Consider the following 26717-nt stretch of genomic DNA (forward strand, 5'->3'; position numbering starts at 1 on the left):
AATAAACTACAAATAAATGCTGGAAAATTGTTGTTACTCTTACATTATATTTCCCTGTAAAAATTAGATCAATCTGGAATATTACAGGATTCTCTATGAAGTGCTATTGAAATACAAACCCACCTAGTGACTTAATAAATGCTTGAAAGTCCTACCCAAAACTTAGTTAATCCATTCTTCCTTAAGCTGTCCATGATGATAGGGTGATGACTTCAAGTTAACGGTTCTTACTGCACTTGCCCCATGATTTTCAGACTTGCTGCAGCTCCTCTGTCAAGGCCACCTACTTATTCATTTTCCTCCATTTTGGCAATATTTGTTCTGAAGCAAGGCTAGTGTATCTGTGAGGTCTCCTTAAATTGATAGTGTTTTCTGATGACCTGGGTGTTTGGTCTGCTATTTCTTATTATCGCAACCCGGTTTATAGGATTATTTCTTAAAATGGCTTTAGGCACATCCTCATAGCTCTGTGTAAATTCCTTTATCTAAACGCAATTGAGATGTGTGGTCACAGCAACACTACTGTATCAGGAATGTGTGACCTGAGTATATATTCACTTGCACGAATGGTTATTGTCTGTACTTATTTGTTCATTCATTCAACAAGCACTTGGTGAGCCCTTACTACTGTGCTAGAATTATTAGGGTCACCGAAAAATAAATAAGATGCTGTCTGTCCATTAAATAACATATACTGGCAAAAATTCAATGCAAAGTAGAATTGCCGTGCGTTTCGGATATTCAGGACAGAGAAGAATCACTTTCAATGGCAGGGGGTGATGCTGCAGGTAGCTCTAAGCACAGGGCAAGAGTGCATATGCGATGTGAAAAGAAAGCTAAGGAGAAAGCATTTGTACCGAGCCTTGAGGAATTTTGTAGAAATTTAATAGGTAGAAAGTTATTACTGTTCTTTACCATCTGAGTAACAATGTCAGTGGTTCTGTATTGGCGTTTTGTTGCCTAAGTACTGTTTGCAGTAATTTCTTAGAAATGTCTGGTAAATACACCTGTTGGTTTTTTTTCCTAAAAACACAGTGTCTCTGTAAAGCAGACAAAACTGTCTACATAAACTCATAATGTCTGTTTGGAACTTTGTCAACAATTTTACAATAGAGGTTCTTATATAATATTTTAAGCATTTAAGTTATTGGAGATGTCTTTTCTTATTGGTAGATGCATCACTGTTATTTAGTACTGTGTTTACTCCTGTTACAAAAAAATCTGAATACTTGGAATATGTGCATATGTGTATCAAATCCCTAAAAGCAATAATGTTTCTCTTCCAGATTATGTCCCTATTGGCCCTCGATTTTCTAACCTGGTGTTACAGGCTCTTCTTGTATTACTGAAAAAGGCACCACCTCAGGTAAAAATAGTAACGAGGATGAGGATGAGATTGATGATGACTTTTGCACAAAGTTTTTCTAAAAGATTGCAAGTAATGGTGCATGTTCTCTAAATAAGCAGGTACCATAAACATATAACATTCTATCGTTGAAGGGATTTTTGAAGGTCACTGATCTGACAGCCTGTCTTAATCGGGAATTTTCTGTTCCTTTTCTCAAAAATCCCACAGTTGAGATTATCATTGTATTTTATTTGTTTTATAAGTTCTCTACCATAAAACACCTCCCTACCCCCTCCATCTCTCATGAGAAATGATATTGATGTAGAAGGGATTATATACGTCTCCTTTCATTTCACTGATCATTTCGTAGAGTTTTCCTAAGAATTTGTATTTGGGGAAATTAAAATTTATTTCTTGTAGGCAGATTTATTGTTTTTACAGATGAGCTTGAGTTATTTCTCTTGTGTCATGTGGCGCTTTTGAGAAGTAAGTTTCTACTCAGGATCTTAGTTCATGTGGTTGCATACTTTCCTGATGCGGCTGTTAAAGACAGTGATTTTGATAGCTTAACAAATTTAAAACCAACCTATGAGGGTTGGTTAAATATGTTAATTATGTAGAGGATGCCGGAGCATGTTTGACTATGACACAAAACACGAACGCTCTTGATTGATTCTGTGTGCTGTAACCTCCAAGAAATGCCAGTCAAAGGCAGATACAAAGGGTTAAGCATTAACTTGAAAAACCTCTTAATGTCTCTATGGGAATCTCATATTTGAAGTAAGAGGTAAACTGATCTGTATTGAAAATATTTAATGTTAAGCTGGTGAATCTGATTTTTAATTTAACAGTTAAAATTATATGTGCATGTGTTTTAGAGCTAAAGGTAAAAGACTTGTCTAGATTTTCTGGGTTATTTTTTTCTGTGTTTCTAGAACAGTGAAAAGAAACATAACCTACAACAAACTTGAAAATTAACTACATATATGCTCTGTGAGAGAATTTTTTAATCATCTTTCTATAAGCTATAATTCCCAATAATTGGAGATTTAGCTTTTACTAAGGTTGAAGTTGGAGAAGTGAGAGTATTTTTCTTTCTCTGATTCCTTCAATATTTTTATAAACGTGTAAATAGATATATTTAAAGTTGCTGGAATTTAAAAATAAATAATTTCTCCCAAGTATCTAATCATATCACAAAAATAATTCTTTTTTATGAAGTTATATTAGAATGGGAGAGTTTTTCCAGGCATTTAAGTTTATTTCTTATAGCATTCAGTTTTTTTAACTAAAAAGAATTTATGCTAGAAGCCATTTTGGGAAAGAAGGGAATAATTTTTCAATGATATATTTAAACTGCTAGCCTTTATATTGCTAAATACTATACACATTGATTTAAACAGGAAGAAATTCCTTTGCTGAGAGTTATTTGTAATCCAAAATAGACCCTAAGAGAAATAAGCAAAATATATTAACAAATGACCTGCAACATTGTAAGTTAAGACTTTAATAAGAATAGCTATTTCTATTTTGTAAAAATTATAGTAAGATTTGTGAGGGAAGGAAGATTATTTTATGCTTTTAAACCTCACAAAATCTAGCACAGATTTATACATAAGCACTTGATTAATAACTTACTCAACAAAACATGCTTTTCGGGTGTCCTCTCATTTTGGTAGGGTTAAGTGTTTTAGTATTGCTGGAGTTTGTTTGGATGAGATATGATTAGAGTGGAAATATTAAAAAGTAAGTGAAGTTCAGATGGCCAGTAACACATGAAAAGTTGCTAAGACTCATTAGCCATCAGGGAACTGCAAATCAATACCACAGTGAGATACCGCTTTATACCCACTAGGATGGCTGGAATAAAAAAAAGATAGACAGTAATAGTGTTGATGAGGATGTGGAGAAATAGAACCCTCATACACTGTTGGTGGGAATGTGAAATAGGGCATCTTCTTTGGGAAACAGTCTGACAGTTCCTCAAAAGGTTAAACGGAGAGTTACCATATGATCCACCAAGTCTGCTCCTACATATATACCCAAGAGATGTGAAAACATATGTGCATGCAAAAGCTTGTACTCAGACATTCATAGCGGTATTAGTCATAGCAGCCAAAAAATTGGAAAAATGTGAAAAAACCAAACGTCTATCAACTGATAAATGAATAAACAGAATGGGGTATATCCACACAATGAAATATTATGCAGCCATAAAAAATAATGAAGTATTAATACATGCTACAACATCGATGAACCTTGCAAACATGCAAAGTGAAAGAAGCCAGATACAAAAGGCCACATTTTGTATGATTCCATTTATATGAAATGTCCAGAAAGGGCAAATCTATAGAGACAGAAAATAGATTAGTGGTTACCTAGGGCTGGGAGAGGTTGGAAGGAATGGAGGGTGACTGCCAATGGGTATGGGGCTTCTTTTTGGGGTGATTAAAATGTTCTAAAATTGATTGTAGTGATGATTGCACACATCTGTAAAAACCATTGAATTGTATATTTTAAATGTGCAAATTGTATGGGGTGTGAATTCATGTCAATAAAGTGGTTACAAAAAAAAGTAAGAGGTTTCAGAAGCTACTTAAATGATGAAAGGAGAATTATATGGAGAGCTGGAAGTAAGGGGTGAACATTCAAGGGACATGGCACAGCTTGGGAGAATTCTCAGAAACAGGAGTTAGATCATTAAAAAGGGACGTGGAGCAAATTTCTCTAAGGACTGAAGAGGAAGGATATAGGGATATGTAAGTAATAAAAGATCTGGTTGCCTTAGTGAGTGGAAATGGCAGGGAACCTCTTTTAAGGGAATATCAGCCTATCCTTTATCAGAATTTGGTGATTCTGACCTGAGTTACTAGGATGTGAATCTGAGAATCAGTGGCAGGAGAACCTTATGTTTATGATATTTCTAATTGGCACATATTTTTTAAAAATAAAAATATGCTTTCTCTGTACCACCTTGCTTTTTAAATTAGTTTGTATTCTCTCAGGAAAATAAGAGAATTTTTGCAAACTGATTCACTGTCAAGAATATTTGTCATTCTAAAGTAGAAGCATTCGTCTTATCAAACCATTATCATATAGGTTTTTCAGATGTTTTCAATTAAATATTGAAAGTATATGAATCTGAATGTTGCAGAGATGTATAGAGTAGTAGAAAGCTATTATCGCTGGCAAGAAAGAAAAGTTGTAGGCATTGTTCTTTAAGAGGAATTGCATATGTATATAATACAGTAATCATATCGGTCACAGCATCCTTAATTTTTATATTTGTTGTAATTCCAGCTTTCACACAGAAAAATTGTGTGTGCATGTGTGCACATGCTCAAATAAAAGAATCCCTTCAGGCGCCCTGTGTTGTTATGTATCAAGATATTCTCTTTCTACTTCTACCCCTCCCCCGTGGCCCCCCTTCCTCATGTAAGTTGGCTTATTAAAACTGCTTCACAAACCCTTCTTTTTTCCCTTTGTAATTCAGTGTAGGACTAAAAATGCAAGTCAGATTTCAGTTACTAGGATAATTTTCTTTGAATTTTAAATTTTTCTAAAAAAATGCATAGATTTTTAATGACCCTGGTATTCAGTGGATTTGCTTTAAATTTAGCTGGAGAGTTGATTTCATGATTGATTTATTAGCCCTTTGAGAGTATAAAAAGTGGTATCTGTGGTTCAGAAGACTGAAAAACATCATCACATTTTGTTTAGCATCTTTTTAAAACCAATTAAAAGCTTTTCTAAAATGGATTGAACAGGAGAAAATAAAACATGTTCCCTAGGTCTTTATTTCAATCAAGTTTCCCTGTGTTCTGCAGGAGAAGAGATCGAGGGGGGATAGAAAAACTGAAAAGGGCTGTCCCAGCAGGGAGCCAAGCCGGAGAAAAGGGCTTCTCTGAGAACTCAGCAGCAGCAGCTAAGAAAGCGCCCAGCCTGCTTCATCTACATGCAGAGTCACACAAGGCATGGGGGTGCTCACCGTCACCACAGAGGTTTCACATGTGCTTCCCTGCTGATTCCTGTGAAAAGCTAACAATTGGCTTGGAGGGTAAAAGACCATTGCAGTTCACCCTCCCTGAGCTGGACGTACAATTTGTCCAGTGTTAGGAAATGTCCGGCTTAGCAGTGAGAGGCTTGAAGACACCCCTCCTTCCAGTGCAATTCCTAAAGCCGTTTCTTTCACTTGATGACACTGGGGCTCTTTTCGGGTTTTGCAGATTTATGAAAGTTGAGGCGAATGTCTTTTTAAGATCGGGAGGATAGAAGCCTTAGTCTTAATGTCAAGGAAGAAGCAGTAGTAAAGCAGGAAGGCCAGGTAAATCTTCCTGCAACCTGTAGAACCAGTGGCTGTATTTTTCTCTTTTTGGAAGACAAAATAAATGCCGGGGGTGGGAGGGGTGGGGGTGGGGGGTGGAGGCGTGGACACCTCAGGCTGTACATGGCTTCCCAGTTTCCTCAATACATGTGAGTGGCTAAACCCATTAACCTACGAACTGCTTTAATACTCGGTTTCCTTGACACTTTTGGGGATCAGATTGGAAGACCTCATCTGTATGTAACAAAATAGCCTTGTAATTTATGGAAAACCATTACTGTTTCAGTTCAGTGCTTCCCAGGCTTTTTCATATCATGGCACATAGCAAATGATAACATCTGATGATACACTTTGGGTTAAAAGCAAGAGGCCACTCATGACTAGCCAGAGGTCCAGCCACCCCAAGTGCCACCCAGCCTCACCAAGGGCTGAGAAAAATCATTATCTCAGTCTGCCTGTAACTCATTTGGAAATGAATTGGAAAACTCTTTGGATATAAAATTTTACAAAGAAGAATATATTACTACAAATTTAAAGTGGTATTACTTCATTAGAGTTTTAGCTCATTTATAAAGTTGTTGAAAAAAAATAACCCTTCCTCACTGCTTTGGCATCTAGGAATATTAACTAATAAGAAAGAAATGGGATTTAGTGCTGGGAAGGACATAACATGTGAACCAAGAAGAAAATGTTAGCATATTTGTGATGGGAACTCAGGCAGACATATTTGTTTCTCAGTGGGTTTTGTTTTAGCATCACCAGTCTTTAAACAAGATTGCTTTTTATGTAACCCTTATAGGACATCTCAGTACACTCTTATTTCAGACTTGTTATTAGGAAGCCTTGCTAATATTAAGCAACTCTTCGAAGTAAGCAGACAATGGAAGAGACTACAGATCATGCAGGCCTAAACAGGAGTATCTCCCCATCTATCTGTTCAAAATTAACTCCAGTTAATGACTACAATATGACTCAATAAGATATATAACCACTTTAGGAAAGAGGTTTAGTCATTTTGCCAGACACGTTGATTGTAATCACTGATGTGGTGACTTTTGCATTGAAAAAATCTGTATGGGAAGATTGGCAATTTAGTGGCCCAACTTTCCCATTTATTAAGTCACTGACATTATTAGATATACTATAAAATATGGTATTTTATAAAATTCTCTATAGATATACTTTGCTTAGTGCAATAGAATGTCTTGGAAAGGACTGTGTAAATTGAATATTATATATATAATGCATATGTGTGTGTGTGTGTAGAATGATTTCAAATATATCAAAAAACAGTGAAAGATATTTGGTGAATCCTTTTATGAAACATTGCTATAAATATGCTATCTGCTGAATAAAACCATGTTTTCAAAAGGGGAAAGTACATCTATAATAGATATTACTAAATACAAAAAACATAAGATATTTATCATGCCATTTTCAGATAACTCAAAATTAAATGTCTAAATTTAATCATCAGAGAAATGCTAACAGTGCTGAGACAAAATATTTTCTCACTGCCAGAATGTCTTCTTCTAGCCCCTTTGCCTTACATATATTCTTAAAATTTGTGACCACATGACTTCATCATTAGAAAGGTGCTGATTATAGTATCATCATATTCTGTGGTGCCGTGGTCTAGCTATGAGTCCCCTCTCAGCAGAATTGACTGGCTGTGTGTATTGGACTTGGGGCCAGAAAACCTGAACTTGTCTTAGCGAGACAACATCCAGTTTATAGCCTTGAACTTGTCCCTTAACTTATTTCTATTTCTTCATCTGTAAAATGAAGATAATCCTCCTGTCTTACCTACCCCATAGGGTCATTTTGAGAGTCAACTAAGGAAATATATAATGAAGCCCTTTGTAAGCCTGTGGACTACATAAATGTAAGGTATTAATGCCATATTGTCAGAAGCATGGAGTTACTGAAAAGCAGGAGTTTGCCATTGTCCACAGAGAATGCCATTTGTAAAGAATCAGTTTGTATAGTGTTATCCTGAGATCTTCAAAAAGTGAATGGTTACCTGTCCTGTGTGATTTGGATATTCCCGTAACCTGGGGTCCAGGGGTTGACATGTAAGGTTCAATTTCTTCCTGTTTTGTTGCTGTTTCAAAGTCCTTAAGACATATTAGTGTTTTATTAAGATTGTTATGTGGAACTGGAAATGTATTTTCCAGTTTAAAAGAGAGAAATATTACTTCAGATAGTCTACAGAACTGTTTTAGCTTTTAAGATATGAAAACTAACCACCGTAACTTGTATATGGCAAGTTTCCACGGAAAGTGAGTTTGCAGTTCCAACTTGCGATGTCCATAAAGCGTCTTCCCTCTTTTGAATCACTGGAACAAGTACTGCTGCTCCATTTCTCATTCGCTGACTTTAGAAGCTTCTTAAGTCCTAAGAAAATACTCTGAGTTGGGGGTTAGAGATCCCCGTTGTAAAAGAGAGTGAAATGGAGACAGGAATTTCAGAACTCAGCAGGGTGAGTAGCGGGAGGGCCAGGATTTCAGGCCATTATGGGATCCCTGGGGATGGTTCCCAGTTGCACTTGTCCTCAGCCTCCTGGGTTTGGCCTGGCTACTTCCTTGTTCCCTGCAGCCACCTGTTGCTTTTGACTAAAGTACCTCTTTTCTTCTAACTCGTACTAGAACAGAATAGTGTTTCACAGCTTCCCCTCATACCTTCATGTGCCTCAAACAAGTGCACGTCTTTGGAGATTTTCTAGGGCTTTTATATTATATGACGTAACAGCTGTTGGATGAGACAAGCCAATTAGGGGAAACTTACAAAGGATCCAAAATATTCCATAAGCATTCCTCATATTCATTGGAATGTAGATGGAATCAGGCGTTGGTCTTTTTTAGTCATGCCTGGGTCTATAACCACATCTTCATCTTGATAAGCCTACTTACTCCCCACATTGGGGAGTGGAAAGGGTGCTTTTTGCAAGGAAGGCTCCTGAATGTACCTTAAAACACACACACACACTATTTAGGCTACATAGATGATAATATTTGTTTAATGGATATTTTGAAGGTGGTGGATCTTAACCGCACATAGAACTGGCACTGGCAGGGCAAATAAAAGCCCAAAAGTTAAAATCAGAAAACTTGAATTTGAACCCAGTCACTTAACTTCTGAGCCTCACTTTTCTTGTTTGTAAAACGGGAGCAATGGTAATATTTGGGAGTTGTGAGAGCTAGATAAGATAAATGTGTGTAGTAGTTCTTTGTGAACTACAAATGCAGCATACAACTCAAATGTTAGTTTATTATTCATTTCAAAGAAAATTCTGACACTGCCTTCCCTTACATGAATAATAAATAAAACCAACAAAGTAACCCAACCAATAACAAAGGAGCTACATTACAGCTGCTGAAGAAACCCGCCCTAGAAATATCACCTGGAAAGAGCAAAGCAGCTTCCTTTTTCCCTAGCTACTGGCCATCTTTCTCCTGCAGGCCCTGCCTTAGCCAGCCCTGGAGCGAAGGGGAAAGGAGGCCAATTTCAGACAGGATACTGAGAAAAGAGAGGAGGAAAAGAAATACCAAATGGCAGCAGTGAAAAGAAAAGCTCTATGGCCACCCAGCTAGTGTCCCTTTAAATATGTAAACTGAGCCTAAGTCAGAAACTGCCTATGCAACTATGAAATCGCCTTTCACTTAGTGCTCAATTATTCTTATAGTGTGATCTCAGTTATAAAGAATTAAAGACTGGAAGGAGGAGTGCCAAAATTGTTTTTTGTAACTGCCTTCATATCAGTGGTCTCCAAACTTTTTGAACACATGTTCCTCCCGGTAAAAAACATTTGAGCTTATCTCCCCAATATTTTCATCCATGCATTATTCTGTAAGATGATATTCCTTTAAAAACAAATATTAAAAAGAAATTTTTTAAAAATGTAATTAAAAATAAAGATAAAAGGAAGTTCTACTATTTCTCCATTTTAAAGACAACTGGTCTTAGATGGTAGGATTATAAGTGATCTTTTTTTCCTGCTTTACTGTTTCCTGTATTTTAAAAATTGTCTACATTAAGTATTTATTGCTTCGATAATCAGAAAAAAATAAAAACTTAATTCATGTAATCAGGAAAAAAATAACTTAATTCATATACAACCATTTTCATTTTTAACTTAGCAGCATAAGTGTCAAAATTCTTTCATTCCATTCCTTTGCAGCTGATTTGCTGTTTTTGTTGTCATTAACCAGAGTTAAATGAGTCTACCTTTTTCTCTAAGCTCATCTATGTGTGATATAATTTTAACCTTGTTTTTCCTTTAATATTTATTTAATTTAAGTTCTGTAAGACACCCTGTGGTCCTGACAGTAAAGTGTGGAAGTGCCTCATGACTCTCACAGTTGTCCTTGGAAACCCACGTGGCACTCAGCCCAGTGTGGTGCTCCCAGTTGGAACTTAGGGTGTTTGAATGCCAGTGTAAGGTTGACCAAGATAGATAGAAAAAATTGTTTCGAGTTTCATATAAAGGAGATGGGAAGTTTCTTGTACATCCAAAACTGTTTCTTTTGACATGCAAATTTCAAACATTATTTTTTTAGGACATGTAATTAATTAACATTTATGTTCACTGTAGGAATAAAAGGTGAATAACACATTGTACTTGCCCCCAAAAAGTTTATAATCCAGTACCATCTGTTTAGTTGTGCAGATGGTGCACTGTACAAAAGTACCCAACAAAGGTGTCAGTGCAGGCCACACCCTCCTCACCAAGCTCTGCACCCTGGTGGGGGGCTGAATCTGCCTGGAGGAAGGTTGCCAGACTTAGCAAATGAAAATACCAGTTGCCCGGTTAAGTTTGAATTTCAGCTAAACATCAAATAATTGTTTTAGTATAAGTAAGTCCCATGCAATATTTATACTTATACTCAGGGTTTTATCTGGTAAACTTAGCCCTGAGGAAAAGGAAAAGAGATGGCTTTATGCTCATACAAAGTGCTGGAGATTTTTAGGGTTGCTGCACTCACCCTGAAAAGCAGAAGGTTGCTTTTCTTTAATTCATCCAACCAGGGGTATGTTTTTTCCTGATTCACACAGAGACTAGCTGGTGTCCCCATTAGAATCTAGTGAGGGAGAAATATGTATAAACAGATGCATGTACTTAGGTTTTATAAGTTATGCAGCTTCCGGTGGAACACAGAAGATAGTATGGTCCATTATACTGAGAAAAAATCTGCAAACATTTTACAAATTCTTGATCTTAGTCTTGAAAGATGAGTAAAAGGGAGAATTAGTTAGGCCAGTGCCAGGCTAAGGAATTCCATGTCAGCAGCAATGGGGAAAGATGGTGAAGGATGTGCCTGTTGCAGAATTAGCAATACTAGCTGATTCTTGGGAATTTGAGGATACACTTGGTGTACAGTTACTGACCTTAGGCTTCATACAGCTTACTCAGTTTCACTAGAGGGAAGAATAGGAATTCATAAGAATCAAAGACTTTCATTTTTCCAAATGACTAAATCTTGACCTCTTTAAATATGAATTGTTATTATATAATATTTTAGCCTTTTTTAAGAGGAAAATTTGCTGCATATGTCTGAAGGAAAATATAGCAAACACTACATTAGTGAATGAGGATCATCATTGCAAACCATAATCACATGGATCAGGAATACCATGAGTGAGAAACTGTGGGAACATCTAGGACTCTGCCCTGGTAGCTGTTGAATAGGCCCAGTGAGCCCTGTTTCTGGAATTTTTTGTACCATTTTTTAAAAAAGGTTTTGCTATCAGCTGTTTTGCAGAAACCAAGTGAGTTGCATCAGTCTGCCTGCTTCTGGCGGTTCCCTTCTCCTAATTTGCTGTTTCTGATCGGCTGTGGATTAAGAAAGGCAAATACGATGACTCACACGAATCATTTGAAAATAAGAATGGCTAGGTTATAGTGAGAGCTGGAAGAACTTTCCTGTGAGTGGGATCATATTAAAACTTTCTTGTGCCCCTTCCTCCATAAAAAAATATGAAAACTTTACAATGTGTTGGTATAAAGATGAATATATCACTATTATATATTAAAATTGTTTCTTTGACCTAAAACTTCTTTTTTTTTCTGATTTTAAATAAAATTAAAGCATTTTTCATGAGCCCCAAAAGTTTTATGGACCCTTGGCCCTGGGCCTCCTGTGCCGGATGGATAAGTCAGCCCTGCTTGTGGGTGAAGTAACTTGAACAGCCAGACTCACTTTGTTTTGTCCTGAAAGCTGGAGGTTTTTTTGCTTATTTCTTGGTTTTTGGCTGTATTGTGGATGGTTGAATTGTCTATAGAATTGGCCTCCAGATAAGCACCATGTTATTACTGTGCATATTGAATCCCTGTTTTCAGAGATTGGGGCCTGAAGGAATAAACTGCGTGGTGTATGATTAATAAGGGCAGAATGTCAAGAGAAGGCAAGTATTGAAATATCTTGAACATAAAAGGTGATTGTATACAGGTAGAAGACTCTGGAAAGCACTTTAATAAAGAGGAATAGTGTGGGTTTTAAAAATCACAATTGTAGGAATTAAATTAGGAAAAGGGAGAAAATTGACCTAATTAGAGCACAAGAGTAGGTGTATCAAGCTAAAAGCTGATAGAGGTAAGGAAAATCTTCTCTTGTTGCAAGGGTCTAAATAATCTTTACGAGCTGTTCCAAGTATAAAATCCTGTGATTCAGTGTCTTTTTCATAAATTGGTGCTGAAATGTTTCCTAGTGTCATGAAATGGTCTACTTTTGACTAAAGTAATTATTTAAAATTATTTGTGGTTAAGTTTCTCATTTCATATCCCAACTGCATCATGAATTCCCCGCCTCATGGGTCCTCTGGCTGCTTGCAACACAGTGAGGATGGTAACAAAGAAAGTAGACTAAGAATTTGCTTCAGGGAAAAACTTAATGGAGAGGTTAAGTGTAGTTGTCTGCCTAGTTGTAGCATGATTTATTTGAAACATCCTTCCTTTGGTATTCAACTTAAACAGTTAACTACAAAAAAAAAAAGTTACAGACATTTGAGCATGAGAAATCAGAAATGCATTCAGGTACATGCAAAGAGACCCCTTTCTCTCCTTTCACTTTTCAGACTCCTAGTTCTTGATGGTAGTCAACATTTTCCGCTGGTTTGGGAAACCAGCAGTCCTAGGAGAGGCTCCTTAATACTTGATGTCTAACCAGCTTAAAACAATGGCTTTTAATGAAACTTATCTTTCCTATGCTAGAGAATTCTGTATTATTCAGTCAACACTGACCAATTAATTAACTAAAAGCGATAGGTTATGACAGCCTTTGTCATCTATTTATATTGTAAATGAAGCATACATTCTATTCATTCTAGATTATTTTGTTTAAAGCTTGTCCCTATCATGACATTCAACACTGGGGCTCAGAGATACAGACTCTGAAATGGTAGGTAGTTGTTTTCCTGTTGAACACTTGGTATAATGTGCATTTTTCTAGGGCCGGAAGAGGGAGTGATCTGCTACTCTTGAAAACTACCCTGGAATCGTTATCATTCATTCAATATATATATTAACTTCTCATTGTATGTAGGACACTATGCTATCCCTGGATACACCAATAAAACCAAACAGACAAAAGTCCTGCCCTCATGAAAGAAGACCAACAATAGATACAATAAATAAGTGAATTTGGTGTGTTAAAAGGTGATCCGTACTGTGGGGGGAAAAGAGCAGGATAAACGGAGGTGAAGAGTGCTGGGGGGATGTTGGGGAGAAGGATTGCAGTTTTAAATCGGGAGGCCTGGGGGTTTGAGTAGGCCTTGTGGAAAAGGTGACGTTCAAGAAAAGCCTTGACTGTGAGGGAAAGAGCCATGTGGCTGTATAAGGAAAGAGCGTTCCAGGCAGAGGGAACGTACACATGTCTTCTCTGTGCCAGGCCTGCTGTGCTGGGTACTGCAGGGACACAGACGAATAAACATGGTTCCTGCTCCCAGGGAGCTGACAGATTAGAAACATGATTCAGACTTGCAAATAAATGCAGTGATAAAGTTGTATGCTTTATCACTCACACATATGATGGCCCTTTTTTAAAAAGGTCTTTGTACCGAATAATGTAAGTGAAATAAAAATATGAGAAATTTTTCCCATTTCAAGAATGAAGCCAGGGTAATTGATGGAGTGAAGTATCCTGCTACCAGGAAAGCTTCTTCCCGCCCTCGGGCATTGAACTGCTTCTCCCTCAGAAGGCACTCCTCTCCCCGCCGCCATGGCTCCTTCCGAGGGCTGTGTGGTCTTCAGCTTCAGGCCTCTTGTGGGCCTTACCACAGCCCTAGGTGGGTTGAAGATTTGAGCTCTCATCTTCCCCCTGGGAGAAGCGTTCTCTCTGTATCACTTGCTGCCAGTGCACTCTGGGGCTGTTGCAAAGAATTCTCAGGCTCCCCACTGCTCACTCCCCTGACCTAATGGTGTGGATTTCTGACATCCTACGCAGAGGACGATTTTTCATGTTCTCCTCAAGACCGTCTGTTCAAGCTCTCACTTCCTCTCATTCTCGCCTCCTCTGACAATGAGGGCAGAGACTTACCCACCCACCCCACTCCACTGCCACCCCCGGATTCTTTACCACTTGCTCTGTTCTCACAGGAAAGTGGGATTTTTTTACCCTATTTTTATGGTTGAGGAGAAGACTGGTGCTAAGAAAAGTAATTTACCCCAAATCACTCCGCTACAAATGATGGAGCCTGTGTGTTTTCTCCTGTGCCGAGCCACCCGTCCCTTCTCTGCCTTCTGCCAGCCCTGGGCTTGCATTAAAAAGGACATCATATGTGTGAGGGCTTGGTTAAAAGGTGCAGCCGCCCTCCTGGGGCTGCCGACTGAGAATGGGCCTGTTGTCAGGCAGCACCCTTCTCGAAGTTCACCAGGCCAGCCCTCGCCGGCCGCCGGGGTCCTCTCTCTGTCACAGGTCTTCCTCCTCAAGAACCTGCTTCGGTTTCCTATTGCTTTTTATATGAAATCTCCTTCCCTAGTTTATCCTTTGAGCCTTGGCCACTCCATATCTCTCCAAAAAGTCCTCATTTTTCAGCCCTTAGTGCTCTGGGCTCAGCTGCTTCCACCCCCAGCATAGGATTTAGTAGCATCAGAGACCCATCCCTTCTCCTCAAGGGCATTGCCAATGTCTCTACAATACTCCAGGAATCTTCCTAGGTAGCCCCAGTCCAATGAAATTGTCCCCATACACTGTGTCGCCTCAGCCATTATTAGTCTGTATTCACTGAAGTGTTACTGGGTAATGGTCCCTGAATATTTCTTTGTTTTGCCCAGCTAAATTGTAATCATTTCAAAGACTCAAACCAAGTCTTATAATTCCATAAGCACTGGAACAGAATAAATTCTTGTTAATGGTCTGATTGATTAATATGTACTTTATCTTTTAGCTACCAGGTTCACAAATTCTTAATTTTCTGAAATTTTTCTTTCTCCTTTACAAAAACCTCAAATTCTTATATTCAAAAGTCAATTTTAAGCATCCAACACACAGCGTTTTTGAGGTACACTTTTAAATTCATTTCTTGATCCATTCCAGGTCTTCAAATTGTTCACAAGATTAATTCTTCTTATCGAGGATGTATAACACTTGCTCAGCATTGAATGATATGGAAAGAATGGCCTTTCTGTGCTGCATAACGGACTTTACTTTTGTTCACAGGTTGAAATCAGCCCTTCCATTTCACTGCAGTATCATTGGTGGCATTTTTATTTAGGAAGAAAAAAAAGCTTTCTTCCACATGAACTTTTGTTACAAATCAGTTTATTGGAGCCAATCAATGGGGAGGACCTATGAAAGGGTGTGGATTATCCGGTTGGTTCTTTGTGTGGCAAAAGGCTTAGATACTGCTTAGTACTTTGCTCATTCTTCATCATGTAAAGAAGTGTTTTTTTAAAGGATCAACACCTGACTGAGCCCGGCCTTTTTCATGGTAATGTTTTCACCTGAGTTGCTTCTTTTGGTACAAAGAATTAGTTAACTAATACTTATTTAACCTTGGAACAATGTTTATCATAATCCGATTGGCAGATCGTCATTTTCTCTTTATATTATCAGGACTTAGGAAATCTAAGAGTATGCTGGGAGCCATTTTTCCCCCAAATAAGTTTTCTCCCTTCTTTTTTCCTTATTAACAAGGGGCATGTTTAGGCACTGTGGACTTAAGAATAGTGGCCACTCATTAGCAGGGTGGATTTCCTTTCTTGGGTTGATCTCCCCTTCATGTTTAAAGCTGGCATCCCCATTTCATACTGCTGGCAGCCTTTCCCCCCCCCCCCAAATGTTATCCAATGTGACTTGTTACATGAATACATTCAGACTTGTTTTTTCTGCAATAAAGCTTCCTCAGGAGAATTACCACTAATTAATATACAAAATGACCCAGCACAATTTAATTATTTGGTAATGTTTTTCAATGTTTTCTTAAAGATGATACTTTACAAGTCAAGGCCTGAACTTGCCTGAGTCGTGACCTCTTTGCAGTGTTTGCAGTCTTGTTAAACAAGAAGAAAAGCAAAACATAAATTAGCGTCTCCATTATAAGTTGCTCTGCGTTTCCCAATCTTTCAACACTCTGAAGAACACAGTCACTATTAATGTAAGAGAAAGTTTCCCTAGGAAAATGGCAATGATTTAAAAGTTCAGCTTTTTGGAATGAGTAAGAAGTGTTTTCCTCAATGCTAGCTAGTCTTCTAGGGCCAACGTTATCCTCCATGAGAGAGGACCAAGAGGAGGGAGTTTGAATTACAGGCTGTGGCACATTAAAAACCCAAAGAAAAAGAGAAGCTATGGTTACCTTTCACTGTCATGAGGCGATACCAGACTAGCCTGTGTAGCCTTTGGTATCCACTAGCCTTCAGGCATATATTCCTAAATCTGCCACTAGAATTTTGGTGTTGAAAATACTTTGAGTTTAAAAGCACCACTTTTTGTTATAGTAGAAGTTCGTATGTCTTAGCATGTTTGTAATGCCCCAGTGCCCCATGTTTGTTTTCTGTTTGTTGTTGCTGTTGTTTGCTTTGGGGCCATGGACTTCTGCTCCTCCCACGTAGTAGAATGCCCTTCCCCTCCTTGTTGCTCACCACCTACTCATTCTTTGAGTCTCTATTTAGGTTTTCCTTAAGACACCTCCAGAGGAAGAAACTTTCCCTGCCACGTTTCTTCCCTCCACCATGACATCCTGTGCATAAAACCTCCATCTTTCCATATTGGGTTTTGATTATCTGTTTTGTACCTGTCTCCTCCTCTATACAAGGTCTATCCCATATTCATCTGGGAGCTTGGTAAATGTCTATTGACATGCATTTGATTTTTAGCTACTTGAGTTCTTGAATAATAATGATGCCCTTTAATCTATGTATTTCGCAGGTATGCCTCTATCTCATAGTTTTTGCAGTCATTTGAAATAGGAATGGCTAATTGCACCAGAGTATATCAAATTTATTTCTTTATGTTGGTACATTATCCATATCTATTCTTGGCATAGTAGATGGCCAAAAACAATGAGTAAGACTGAGAAAGGCTAGCTTGCCTTGTTGACAGTAGTGCTATAATGTTTACAAAACCCAAACTGGAATTGTTCTGGCATCTGATTTACAGTTTCTTAAAATCTTTTCCTGCTAACACATTTATTTTAATGACCAGAGTTTCTAAGATTTGTGAATAGGTCTAATGATTTTATCAAAGGCTTATCTATAGAATGAGTGTGTATCATAAATCTAGTGACATATATTTAAAATTCATTCCTCTTCCATTTCCCAAGTAAACTTTTTTTTTTAATGTCTGTCATGAAGGGAGGCAGTATACAATTTTGGGTTCTGGATCTGGTTTCCAATCCTGGCTCCATCAATTATTAGTTGTTTGACCTTGAGCAAAGTACTTATTTCTGTGAGAACTCAGTAGCTTCATGGGTTAAAAAAATAAAATAAAGGATAATACTAGAACTCTCATGATTATAACGACTATCAAATGAGAGCTTGATCTGGAGTGGTGTCATACTGCAGATAGGATTATGTTTTGAAAGTCTGTATGTTGACTGATGAAGTGTCCGACCCCTGCCCTGTCTCCATGGACTCCCAGGTGCTGGCACTGTGTGTGTGTGTGTGTGTGTGTGTTTGTGTGTGTGTGTGCCCTCAGGAAGGAGATTGGATGATTCTTTGGGGAAAAAAAAGCTACGTCTACTGACTTTTGAGGGACCCCCAATAATCAGGCAGGTCTCATCTGATCCTCCTATAGTGAAGCCCTCAGATACAGAGCATCTAGTCATTAGTTTAATGGTTAAATATGAATAGTCATCCAAAGAGACCAAAAGCTTGAGGAAAGACTCCAATAAATAAATAGGAAAAAGGAACTCAGAGAAAACAGTGACAGAGCAGGGAACAGAAGAAAATGTTTTCTAAGATCTATAATATTCAAGAAATCTTAAAAATAAGATATTGTGTCCATGAAATATGATAGGATGGAATGAAAAAGGAACGTTTGGAGAATAAGAAAGAACTGTAAGAAATAAAATTATTATGGAAATACAATTAATATAAAGCTTGGAATATGAAGTTGATGCTAACCCAAGAAGTATTAGAAAGAGAAAGAACAAGAAGCAAAAAAATAAAAAAAATTAAAAGATTAGTCCTGGAGGACCAGTATCCAACTAATGTAGGTTCCAGAAAGAAAACAGAGGAAATGAAACTATCAAGTATGAGATAGAGGGTACAGGATTAAAGGTGGAATAAAGGCATTCCAGACATGCAAAACCATTAAATTATCTCCCATGCACCGTTTCTCCAGAAGCTGTTGGAGGGATATGAGGAGACAGATGAAGGAAAAGGAATGCTAGGATCCTGGGGATCTAACAGAGGAGAGAATGACGTTCTAGAACTACAACCGTGCAGCAGGCCTAAACAGCAAGCAGTTCAGATTGAACTATGAGGACAGAGTGCTACAGGAGGGGAATGTCTTCATGAAAAAACACCAAACTTTGAAATTACCTAATGTGTTGGAGTGTATTGAAAGGGGATTCGTGGATGTGTTCACTTGGGGTTGAATTTGAGGGGTACCTGGTAAACTAAACAAAGGTGGGGAAAGGCAATTATTAACTCCCATAAACACAAAACATTGTCCAAGACAGGAAATGTAATAGTACACTAAATGGCTTAGCTATAAATCATATGTACATAGTCAAAATAAATACTGAGTACAGATTTAACCAAAAATTGTGAAATAACGTAAATTGAAAGAATGAGGAGAGGAGCATATGGTGGGGGTGGGGATAGTGCAAGATTAAATAGAACCTGATCTTCTGTAATAGGGAGTCAATTAATATTTAAAACTGAAAACAAGTTCTAAAGATAGTACACAGTATAACTTTCTTATTTAATGATAAGGAAATTTAAATACAAGAAGAAAAGCAATGACTGTTGAAGATGGTTGCTTCTGGAAAGAGGGAATCAGGAATGGTGGTATAAGCCTGGTTTAGTTTTTCGATTTTTATATATCGTTTAAAATTAAAACTAAGATATAAAAATTTAAATGAGACCATTATATAAAGCACTTAGCCTGTGCCTTTCACATTTAAGTGTTATATAAATGTAAACTATTATTCTTATCCTACCCCTAAAAAACTTAATAAAATCTTGCTAAGAGGATGATACAAGGACTTTCTATTAATTCATTTTTTTTCCCCGATTCTCACCATACATACATCATGTTGTCTTTGAGAAATGATTTATAGGCAAACTTCATCTTTCTGTTTGGTTTGTTGTCTCCTGATATACTAATCCATTATTTTGTTGATGTGAATCTTGAAGAAGGAGCTGTTCAAATGTTCCCACTTCTGAATCTGCTTTTGGTACTCTTTTTCAGATTTATATGAGGAAAATTCTAATTTTTAAAAAATTTGCTTTTGCCTAATCATTTGCATTTCTGCAGTTAAATAGATGGATTTTGCACGTTTTGTTCAGTCTTATTCCAGTTTTTTAATTAGGCTTATTCTATACACTTTAACACATTTTCTCCTTATGATCAGGGCCGCAAGCTTCTTATCATTGGAACCACTAGCCGCAAAGATGTCCTGCAGGAGATGGAAATGCTTAACGCTTTCAGCACCACCATCCACGTACCCAACATTGCTACGGGAGAGCAGCTGTTGGAGGCTTTGGAGGTGAAAAGGAGTCAATGAATTGTATACTGTTTCTATGAAAGGAGTAAATGAGGCTGGAAATAAAGCTAAGGGGTGCCATAAATGTTGCACCTGGTATTTGGTTTCCAGGTTAACCTAGAACCCAGGACCTGGGATATTACCTCCAATTGTTTTTAGGAATTTGAAGGAAAAGAGATGAATATAAGTGACAGTGAATTAATTCCCATTCCTGGATCAAGACAGCATAAAAACTGTCAGGAAGGAATTACTCCAATGCTCAGCATGAGGAATGCATATAGATTACATGGACCAGAAACTTGTATTGGGAGATCAGCCATTCATAGCGGCTTCTAGCACATTTCCTTGCTTTTAATGAATTAGAACAATGTTTAAAACCTTAGAAATATCATAAAAGCTACAGAAGTAAAAGGAATTTCTTTATTAACAAGTTTATAATATAAGTTAATTTTCCCAGGGGTATATCCTACAGTAAACTTTTGATTAATATCAGTGTACACAAATGACTTGGTGAGAACTGTTGGAAAATATTATCCAGTGAGCTGTTCAGCAGTGATAGTCAGTAAGGCTTCTTAAAATCCCCAGACCCATGGAATTGGGGTGTGTACCCAACAAAATAGAAATCACGTATATGATCGATGTCTTCAGGTTATCTGTTTGAGCAGCTTTTGTGCTCAGGTTGGATAAGAGAATTAAAGTTTAGTTGGCTTTGACACATACAGGTTGTTCCTGGGAAGGAATGTTAAACATTTTGATATTTAGTATGGATTGGAGCTAAATTTTTTTCTAGCAAATGCATCTCTAAGTTATAATGGAGGTCTGTAAGAAACAGGACCTAGGATAACCGGTTTTCACTATCTTGATTGGTATAGGAAGGTCAAGTTAGATTTTAAAATACAGGAGAATCCTGTCAGCTTGATCCAGTCAGGTAGTCTCACTGTTCTTTTAAGGGTAAATGTGAGAATTAACCAATATTATTGATGTGCTTACTATTAAAAGTGCTTTCATTATTGATGGTGTTTTTATAGCTTTTGGGTAACTTCAAGGATAAGGAACGTATCACAATTGCACAGCAAGTCAAAGAGAAGAAAGTCTGGATAGGAATCAAGAAGTTACTAATGTTGATTGAGATGTCTCTACAGGTAAGATGCTTCCTTCTCCATGTGATTCAGATGTAGAAAGAAGCTGCATGATTTACCAAGAGGTTTTATTATTTCCTTTTGCTAAGGTTTTAATTAATTTGAATTATAATCATCCCCAAACTCATGTTGGTATTTGAGAAGCAACTCAGGTTGCTTCTGAAATCAAACAGTAACTTATTGGTACTTTTCTTTCCTACCCTTTAAAATTCAAAATTAGAAAAGATTACAATGTTGGTTTTAATTTAGGAAGTCACTAGACCTTAGAACTTTACAGGACTTCAAAGAGGATTTTCTCAGCTGCCCTGTCATTTTAGAGGTGAGTGTATTGAGTGTCCCACAGGTTGTCAGTGACATGTCCAAGGTCACCTGGCCAGTTAGTGATGGAACAGGGACAATAAACCACTGCACATACACCAAGAGGGGCCTGGGAGACTGTTGTAAAGGGCAAGTGAATTGACTTATGCAGACTAGATTTAGGCTCTGTATATTTTCCCCTGGCTGAGCTTCTAGAAATTTCATGCAAACTGCTGTAGGATTGAGGCATTTGGGCAAAGACAGGATTCTTCGGACTATCTCACGTCTGTGGGAAACGTCCCTTTCCTCTTTTTGGAGCCCCTCTGTGTGTCCATTCTGTGTCTTCCTGTCCCTATCCTACATAATAGTCAATCAGCATATCTCTACCAAGCTGTATGAATTCAGGGACCTTGGCTATCACTCATTATTAACTCCACAGACTCTAGAATGAAGCTGGGTGCACAGTACAATGCTCAGTAAACTTGTTGAACGAATGAATGAATCCATCCCTGGTGCTGTGTGGATGGACTGGCTGCATTCTAGGCATCATATGTCCCCTATTGGTCTTGCCATCCAATCCATCTGTGCAGCCGCGGCAGAGGTGAAGTTTAAGTTTCACAGATGCATTGAATAGGCTCCTAGACCAATACAAATTGGGAACATGAAATGAATGCTCTTTTTTATCTTCACTGGTAAATTTATTTTCAAATAAAATTTTTGCAGCTTTCAGAAATCTAAAGTTTAATCTACTGAACTTTAAGCTAGACTTTTTATTTTATTTTACAGTATGAGCAGTAAATTAAAATTACAGACTAATCACTTTGCTTAGGATTATTCCTGGTAAAGGTATATATACAGGTGTATTGGCTCTTTCCTTGAAAGAAGATTAATCTGTCAGTCAGCTCGGTTCTTCATATTTTTAGTCTCAGCACAATGTTTTTTCCAATAATTGCACAGAAGAAACTATGTGGGTTTTTTCTCCCTCGCCCCCATCCCTTCCTCTTTCTTTGATGCCTACCGGTCAGCGATCAAGTTAATGCCTCTATGTATGTGGGGTAGAAAGTAAGAGTGTGGCTCTCAGGCCTAATCTGCAGCGACTGACACTTCACAGGCTTCTGAATTTGAACCCCTTCCTGTCAAATGGATTTCGTGCAGCTGAGTGAATTCTCTTCAGATCTGCCTGAGAGAGACTGAGCCTGGGCGAAGAGGCATGTAGTTTAGCAGAATATAAGTCATGTTACCTCTCTGCTCACTCTACACGATTCTGTTAAAACTTGCACGGTACTGAGGATCTGCACTGACTGGATGTCACCTGAGGGAATAAAGTCATTTATCTAGACTACTTTTTTCCTCCCTTTCTCTTGACTTTTAATTCCATAGCTACAGGCAAGTCAGTAAGTCGTTGCTCACACATATTAAATATATTTAATGGGCAAAGACCTGCAAGTACTGACTACAACAGAGCTGCAGCCAATTCCATTTTTTAAAAAAAAAGAACTTGACAATTGATTCATATGTAATTCTATTCCCAAAGAGGAAAAATGTTTCTTTTGTTAGGTATTCACACTTTTTCTTAGTCCTTTGTAGTCTGACCTCTTAACTTTGATACATTTGAAACTTCTCTTCGATGTTTCTCTGTGATAGAAGAGAAGAAAAATCAGAGAGAGAGAGAGAGAGAGAGAGAGAGAGAGAGAGAGAGAGAGAGAGGCTGGAGGGGAATCCACTGGCATGTTCACCCGCAGCTGCTGCACTGAGGATCTGAAAGCTGTTCCTGCAGGGCAGGGAGTTCCCTTTTGGGAAGCAGACTCCTGTCCTGGAACATTTTTTAAAAGTTAGGTGTGTTTCTTACCATAAAAATTCATCATAAGGAATTAAAGATGTTTTTTAATGGTTGTTTTCCAGATAACTTCACATCTCTGATAGACCAATGAAAATAAAATGTATTTTAACAAATTAGTTTAAATATGAATGTGAATGAAACCAGTAGAGAATAATCATAGTAACCTTAACCCAGCACCTGAGTCAACCCACTCCCCCCAACACACACACACACACACACACACACACACACACACACACACACACACACACACACACACACACACACACGTCTTTTCTTAGACTTAGGACACCGTTCTCAGCTACAGCAGGAGACAGAGCTTATCCAGAGATCATGTCAGAGTACTCGCTCCACTCTTTGTTTTTTAAGTTTCAGCCCCAATTTTTTTTCATTAACTGCAAAGAAGAAATAAATCAAGAAAGACAGAAGCTAAGAAAAAAGCTAAGCCATTGACCATATAGGTTAATAAGCTATTTTTTAGTGGTTTAGTAGGCCTCTATTTGGTCTTCTCAAGTTTGGTCTTGCTTTTGTGCGCCAGATGAGTCCCGTGAACTGGTTGTCACTTGAACCCCCATGAATGGCCACCAGCTCGGTCTCACACTGATGCCTCACAGGGTGCTAAGGGAGCCCTCTGCTGCGGGGTCGTTGAATGACCAGCTGGGCTGTTGAGAACCTAGAGTACAATGGTTCCCTAGGCTAGGAAATCCCACTCACCTGAATCAGGTGCTCGACTTGGTTGTGTATTGAGATGCAGTACTGGTCAAGGAGCAGGTGACGAACACAACTCCATAAATCAGCAGAGCCCTGACAGGGGTTTTGATGTGAAACCGAGCACTGTCTTGGCATGAGGTGCATGGGTATGAGAAGGTCCCATTAACCCATCTTGTTTACTTTTTCTCTATTTAGATGGATCCTGAATACCGTGTGAGAAAATTCTTGGCCCTCTTAAGAGAAGAAGGAGCTTAAGTAGACACAACACTTAAGACTGTCAACCAAACTTACCACTCTGTTAACAATTTCAGTGCTTTTTTTTTCTAACAGTTGCTATGTAGTGCATATAAATTTGAATTATCAGCCTTCATTAGCTAACTTTGTTACCATTTATAAGAATTCTTCACTGTGTTGTAGGTCTGAGAGACCAAGCAAGGAAGTTGATTATACTGTTGGTTTGCTTCCCCTGTCCTGCTTCGCAAAACTTACTTGTCACAATGCAAGAAAAAACTCGATGGTACATATTTATTAGAACCTGCTTTTAAACGCATGTACCTGTAATTGTGAAATGCTTATCTGATAGCAAATGCATAGTGAAAAATGTAGAAAAATCATTAAGAAGCTATTAGTGATTTTGCAGTGAATGGTGTTAGACAGACCCTCATTTGTTTTGTGTGTGTGTGTGTTTGGTGTGTTTCTTTTGCAGTAGCCCCCTTGACTTTGATTGAAAATGGACTATTTGCAACACACAGTGACCAAGGAAAGGGACCAATGTGAAGATGACAGGGAATCATCACTCATCTTACTCAAGACACTGGACTAAGTGAAATGATCTCTGCCTTCAACACTTACTTGCTCTGCATGTTTAGTGCAATAAAACTCCCTTCCATATGCTTATTGAGATACTCTAGTATTTTGTGGAAGGTACAAATCTGCTTTAGAATGCTGTGCTTACCTTTCCGTGCAAGCTAACATGACTCCTTCTTACTCAGTTTTCGAGGAGGTATACTATACTTGTGAACACTGTACTTTTCAAGCTCCCTACCACCATACCCCAAAACTCACAATAAGTGTAGTCACTGTTACAAGACAAGGAAGAATCGACATGCGAACCAGGAACGGACTAGAGCTCGGGGTTCAAGGGCCCACTTCATAGCCTCCCTGTGTTGGCACTAAAGGTAACTGGGTATTTGGTTAAAGGTTCCCCAGAAAACTGGCTATTATCTTTGCCTAAAGAAGCAGGGCTTTGAATTTCTAAGATGCTCTTCTTAATCATTTTCAGAGATGTTTCCAAGTTGCAATCAGGAGAGCTTTCTTAATAGAAAGTCAGATTATTACTGCGTTGGCTGTGACATCCCCTTAATACAATTAATTTGCTCTGTGGTAGGAGGTACGCTAATCATTACCACTTGGTAGATGTTAAAAACTTGTGAAAGATATATATGGAAAAAGTGTGCACCACTAAACAGAAGAAAATTAGTTATTAAAAGATATTTGCAAACCTCTCAACATTAGTGTCCAACTTTAAGTGGGACAGTTCCTTAGATTAATATGAAGGGCTTATTGGTATCTCTACTTTTCCTCTTAATCTTAATTACTTACTTAGAACTTATACTTCCTTTATTTAAATTATCTGTATGATGCAGTTTCAAAATAAAATACTGTTCTCCAGAAAAATAAACCACTTTCCAGCCCTCTCCCCCACCCTTTAACGTCCATTCCAAAACATTTAACACATTTCTTGTACCTTCTACGTGCTTCTTCCAAAGGAAAGAAGAACTCACTGAGTCCTTTTGAGGATGATTTTTCATACAACTGAGTTAGAAGGAATTTAATTAGATTGTCCCACTTGATAAGACATAGAGCATGCCAGTCTCCCCACTGCTGTTGAAAATGCAAGGAAAGTGGAAGCCATCTGAAGGTGCTCAACGCCAGTAAGGCTTGTGGCCCAGTGATACTCGGACACGGTCCTGTCATCAGTCCCCATGGTAGTAAGCAGACCATCTCCAAATCTTGCTACCTTCTTTTGGTAGAGACTTGCACATCATACCTGCTTTGTTTTTGAATGGTCATCCCTAGCTTATTTTGTGGCTCTTTAAAAAGTGGATTTGTATTGTGAAATTCTGTGGTGGCTGGTGGCCACTATCTGGATTCCCTTATCTGGTTAAGATTTTGCCTCTTCTCATGAAAGCAGCACGCTCCGTATTAACTTATGTCTCTAGTAAATGAGGTTAATGTTGTATTTTGTCCAAAACTATATTGAAAAATATAAATATTATATTGTTTAATGCAAATGAAGGAATGCAATAAACAGTACCTATACTTGGAAATGTTCTGTAGACCAATATTTTGTACAAATCAACAGTTATAACTGATAAGAATGTGTGAGGAAGAGGGGGCTCAGAAAAGCAGTCCTCCTTGTGTTACAACTAGCATAAAATCTCTTAATTATATAGAAAGGATGGTAATTTAAAAAGAAAAAAATCAGTAGCTGTTCCGGTTTGCTAATGCTGCTGTTATGCAAAATACCAGAAATGGATTGGCTTTTATAAAGGGGATTTATTGAGTTACAGATTTACAGTTTTAAGGCCATAAAAGTGTCCAAACTAAGGCAAGAGGTTACCTTCGCTGAAGAATGGCCAATGGCATCTGGAGCATCTCTGTCAGCTGGCAAGGCACGTGGCTGGCATCTGCTGTTCTTTTGCTCCTGGGTTGTGTTTCAAAATGGCTTTCTCCAAAATGTCTCTGGGTGTCTGTCCTGGTTCCTCTCTTGGCTTCTCTGGGCAAACTCTGGGCTTAACCTCTTAGTTTAGTGTCTCCAAACATCCTTCTATCCACATCCTCAAGCATCTCTAAGCATCAGCAAGCATCTGAGTCCTGGCTTAGCATATCCCAGGGCATTTTCATTTC

The 26717-nt window shown here is 38.1% G+C and overlaps 1 protein-coding gene across 3 annotated transcripts in view; it reads left to right on the plus strand.

Moving 5' to 3' along the window:
• The window catches only part of NSF (N-ethylmaleimide sensitive factor, vesicle fusing ATPase), a 181828-nt gene extending 155691 nt beyond the window's left edge, over positions 1–26137 (plus strand). For 2 of the 3 annotated variants that reach the window (XM_037808729.1, XM_037808730.1), the window contains exons 17-21: positions 1287–1366; positions 19689–19823; positions 20849–20962; positions 24003–24058; positions 24514–26137. In XM_037808729.1, the coding sequence (XP_037664657.1) occupies positions 1287–1366; positions 19689–19823; positions 20849–20962; positions 24003–24058; positions 24514–24535 (407 nt within the window). In that variant the 3' untranslated portion in view covers positions 24536–26137. Of the gene's footprint in view, positions 1–1286; positions 1367–19688; positions 19824–20848; positions 20963–24002; positions 24325–24513 lie in introns of all 3 variants that reach the window. The other variant, XR_005212643.1, reaches the window with a different exon arrangement.
• The last annotated feature ends 580 nt before the right edge of the window (positions 26138–26717 follow it).

This window comes from Choloepus didactylus, chromosome 18 (genome assembly GCF_015220235.1).
Source record: "Choloepus didactylus isolate mChoDid1 chromosome 18, mChoDid1.pri, whole genome shotgun sequence".
Taxonomy (NCBI): Eukaryota; Metazoa; Chordata; class Mammalia; order Pilosa; family Megalonychidae; genus Choloepus; species Choloepus didactylus.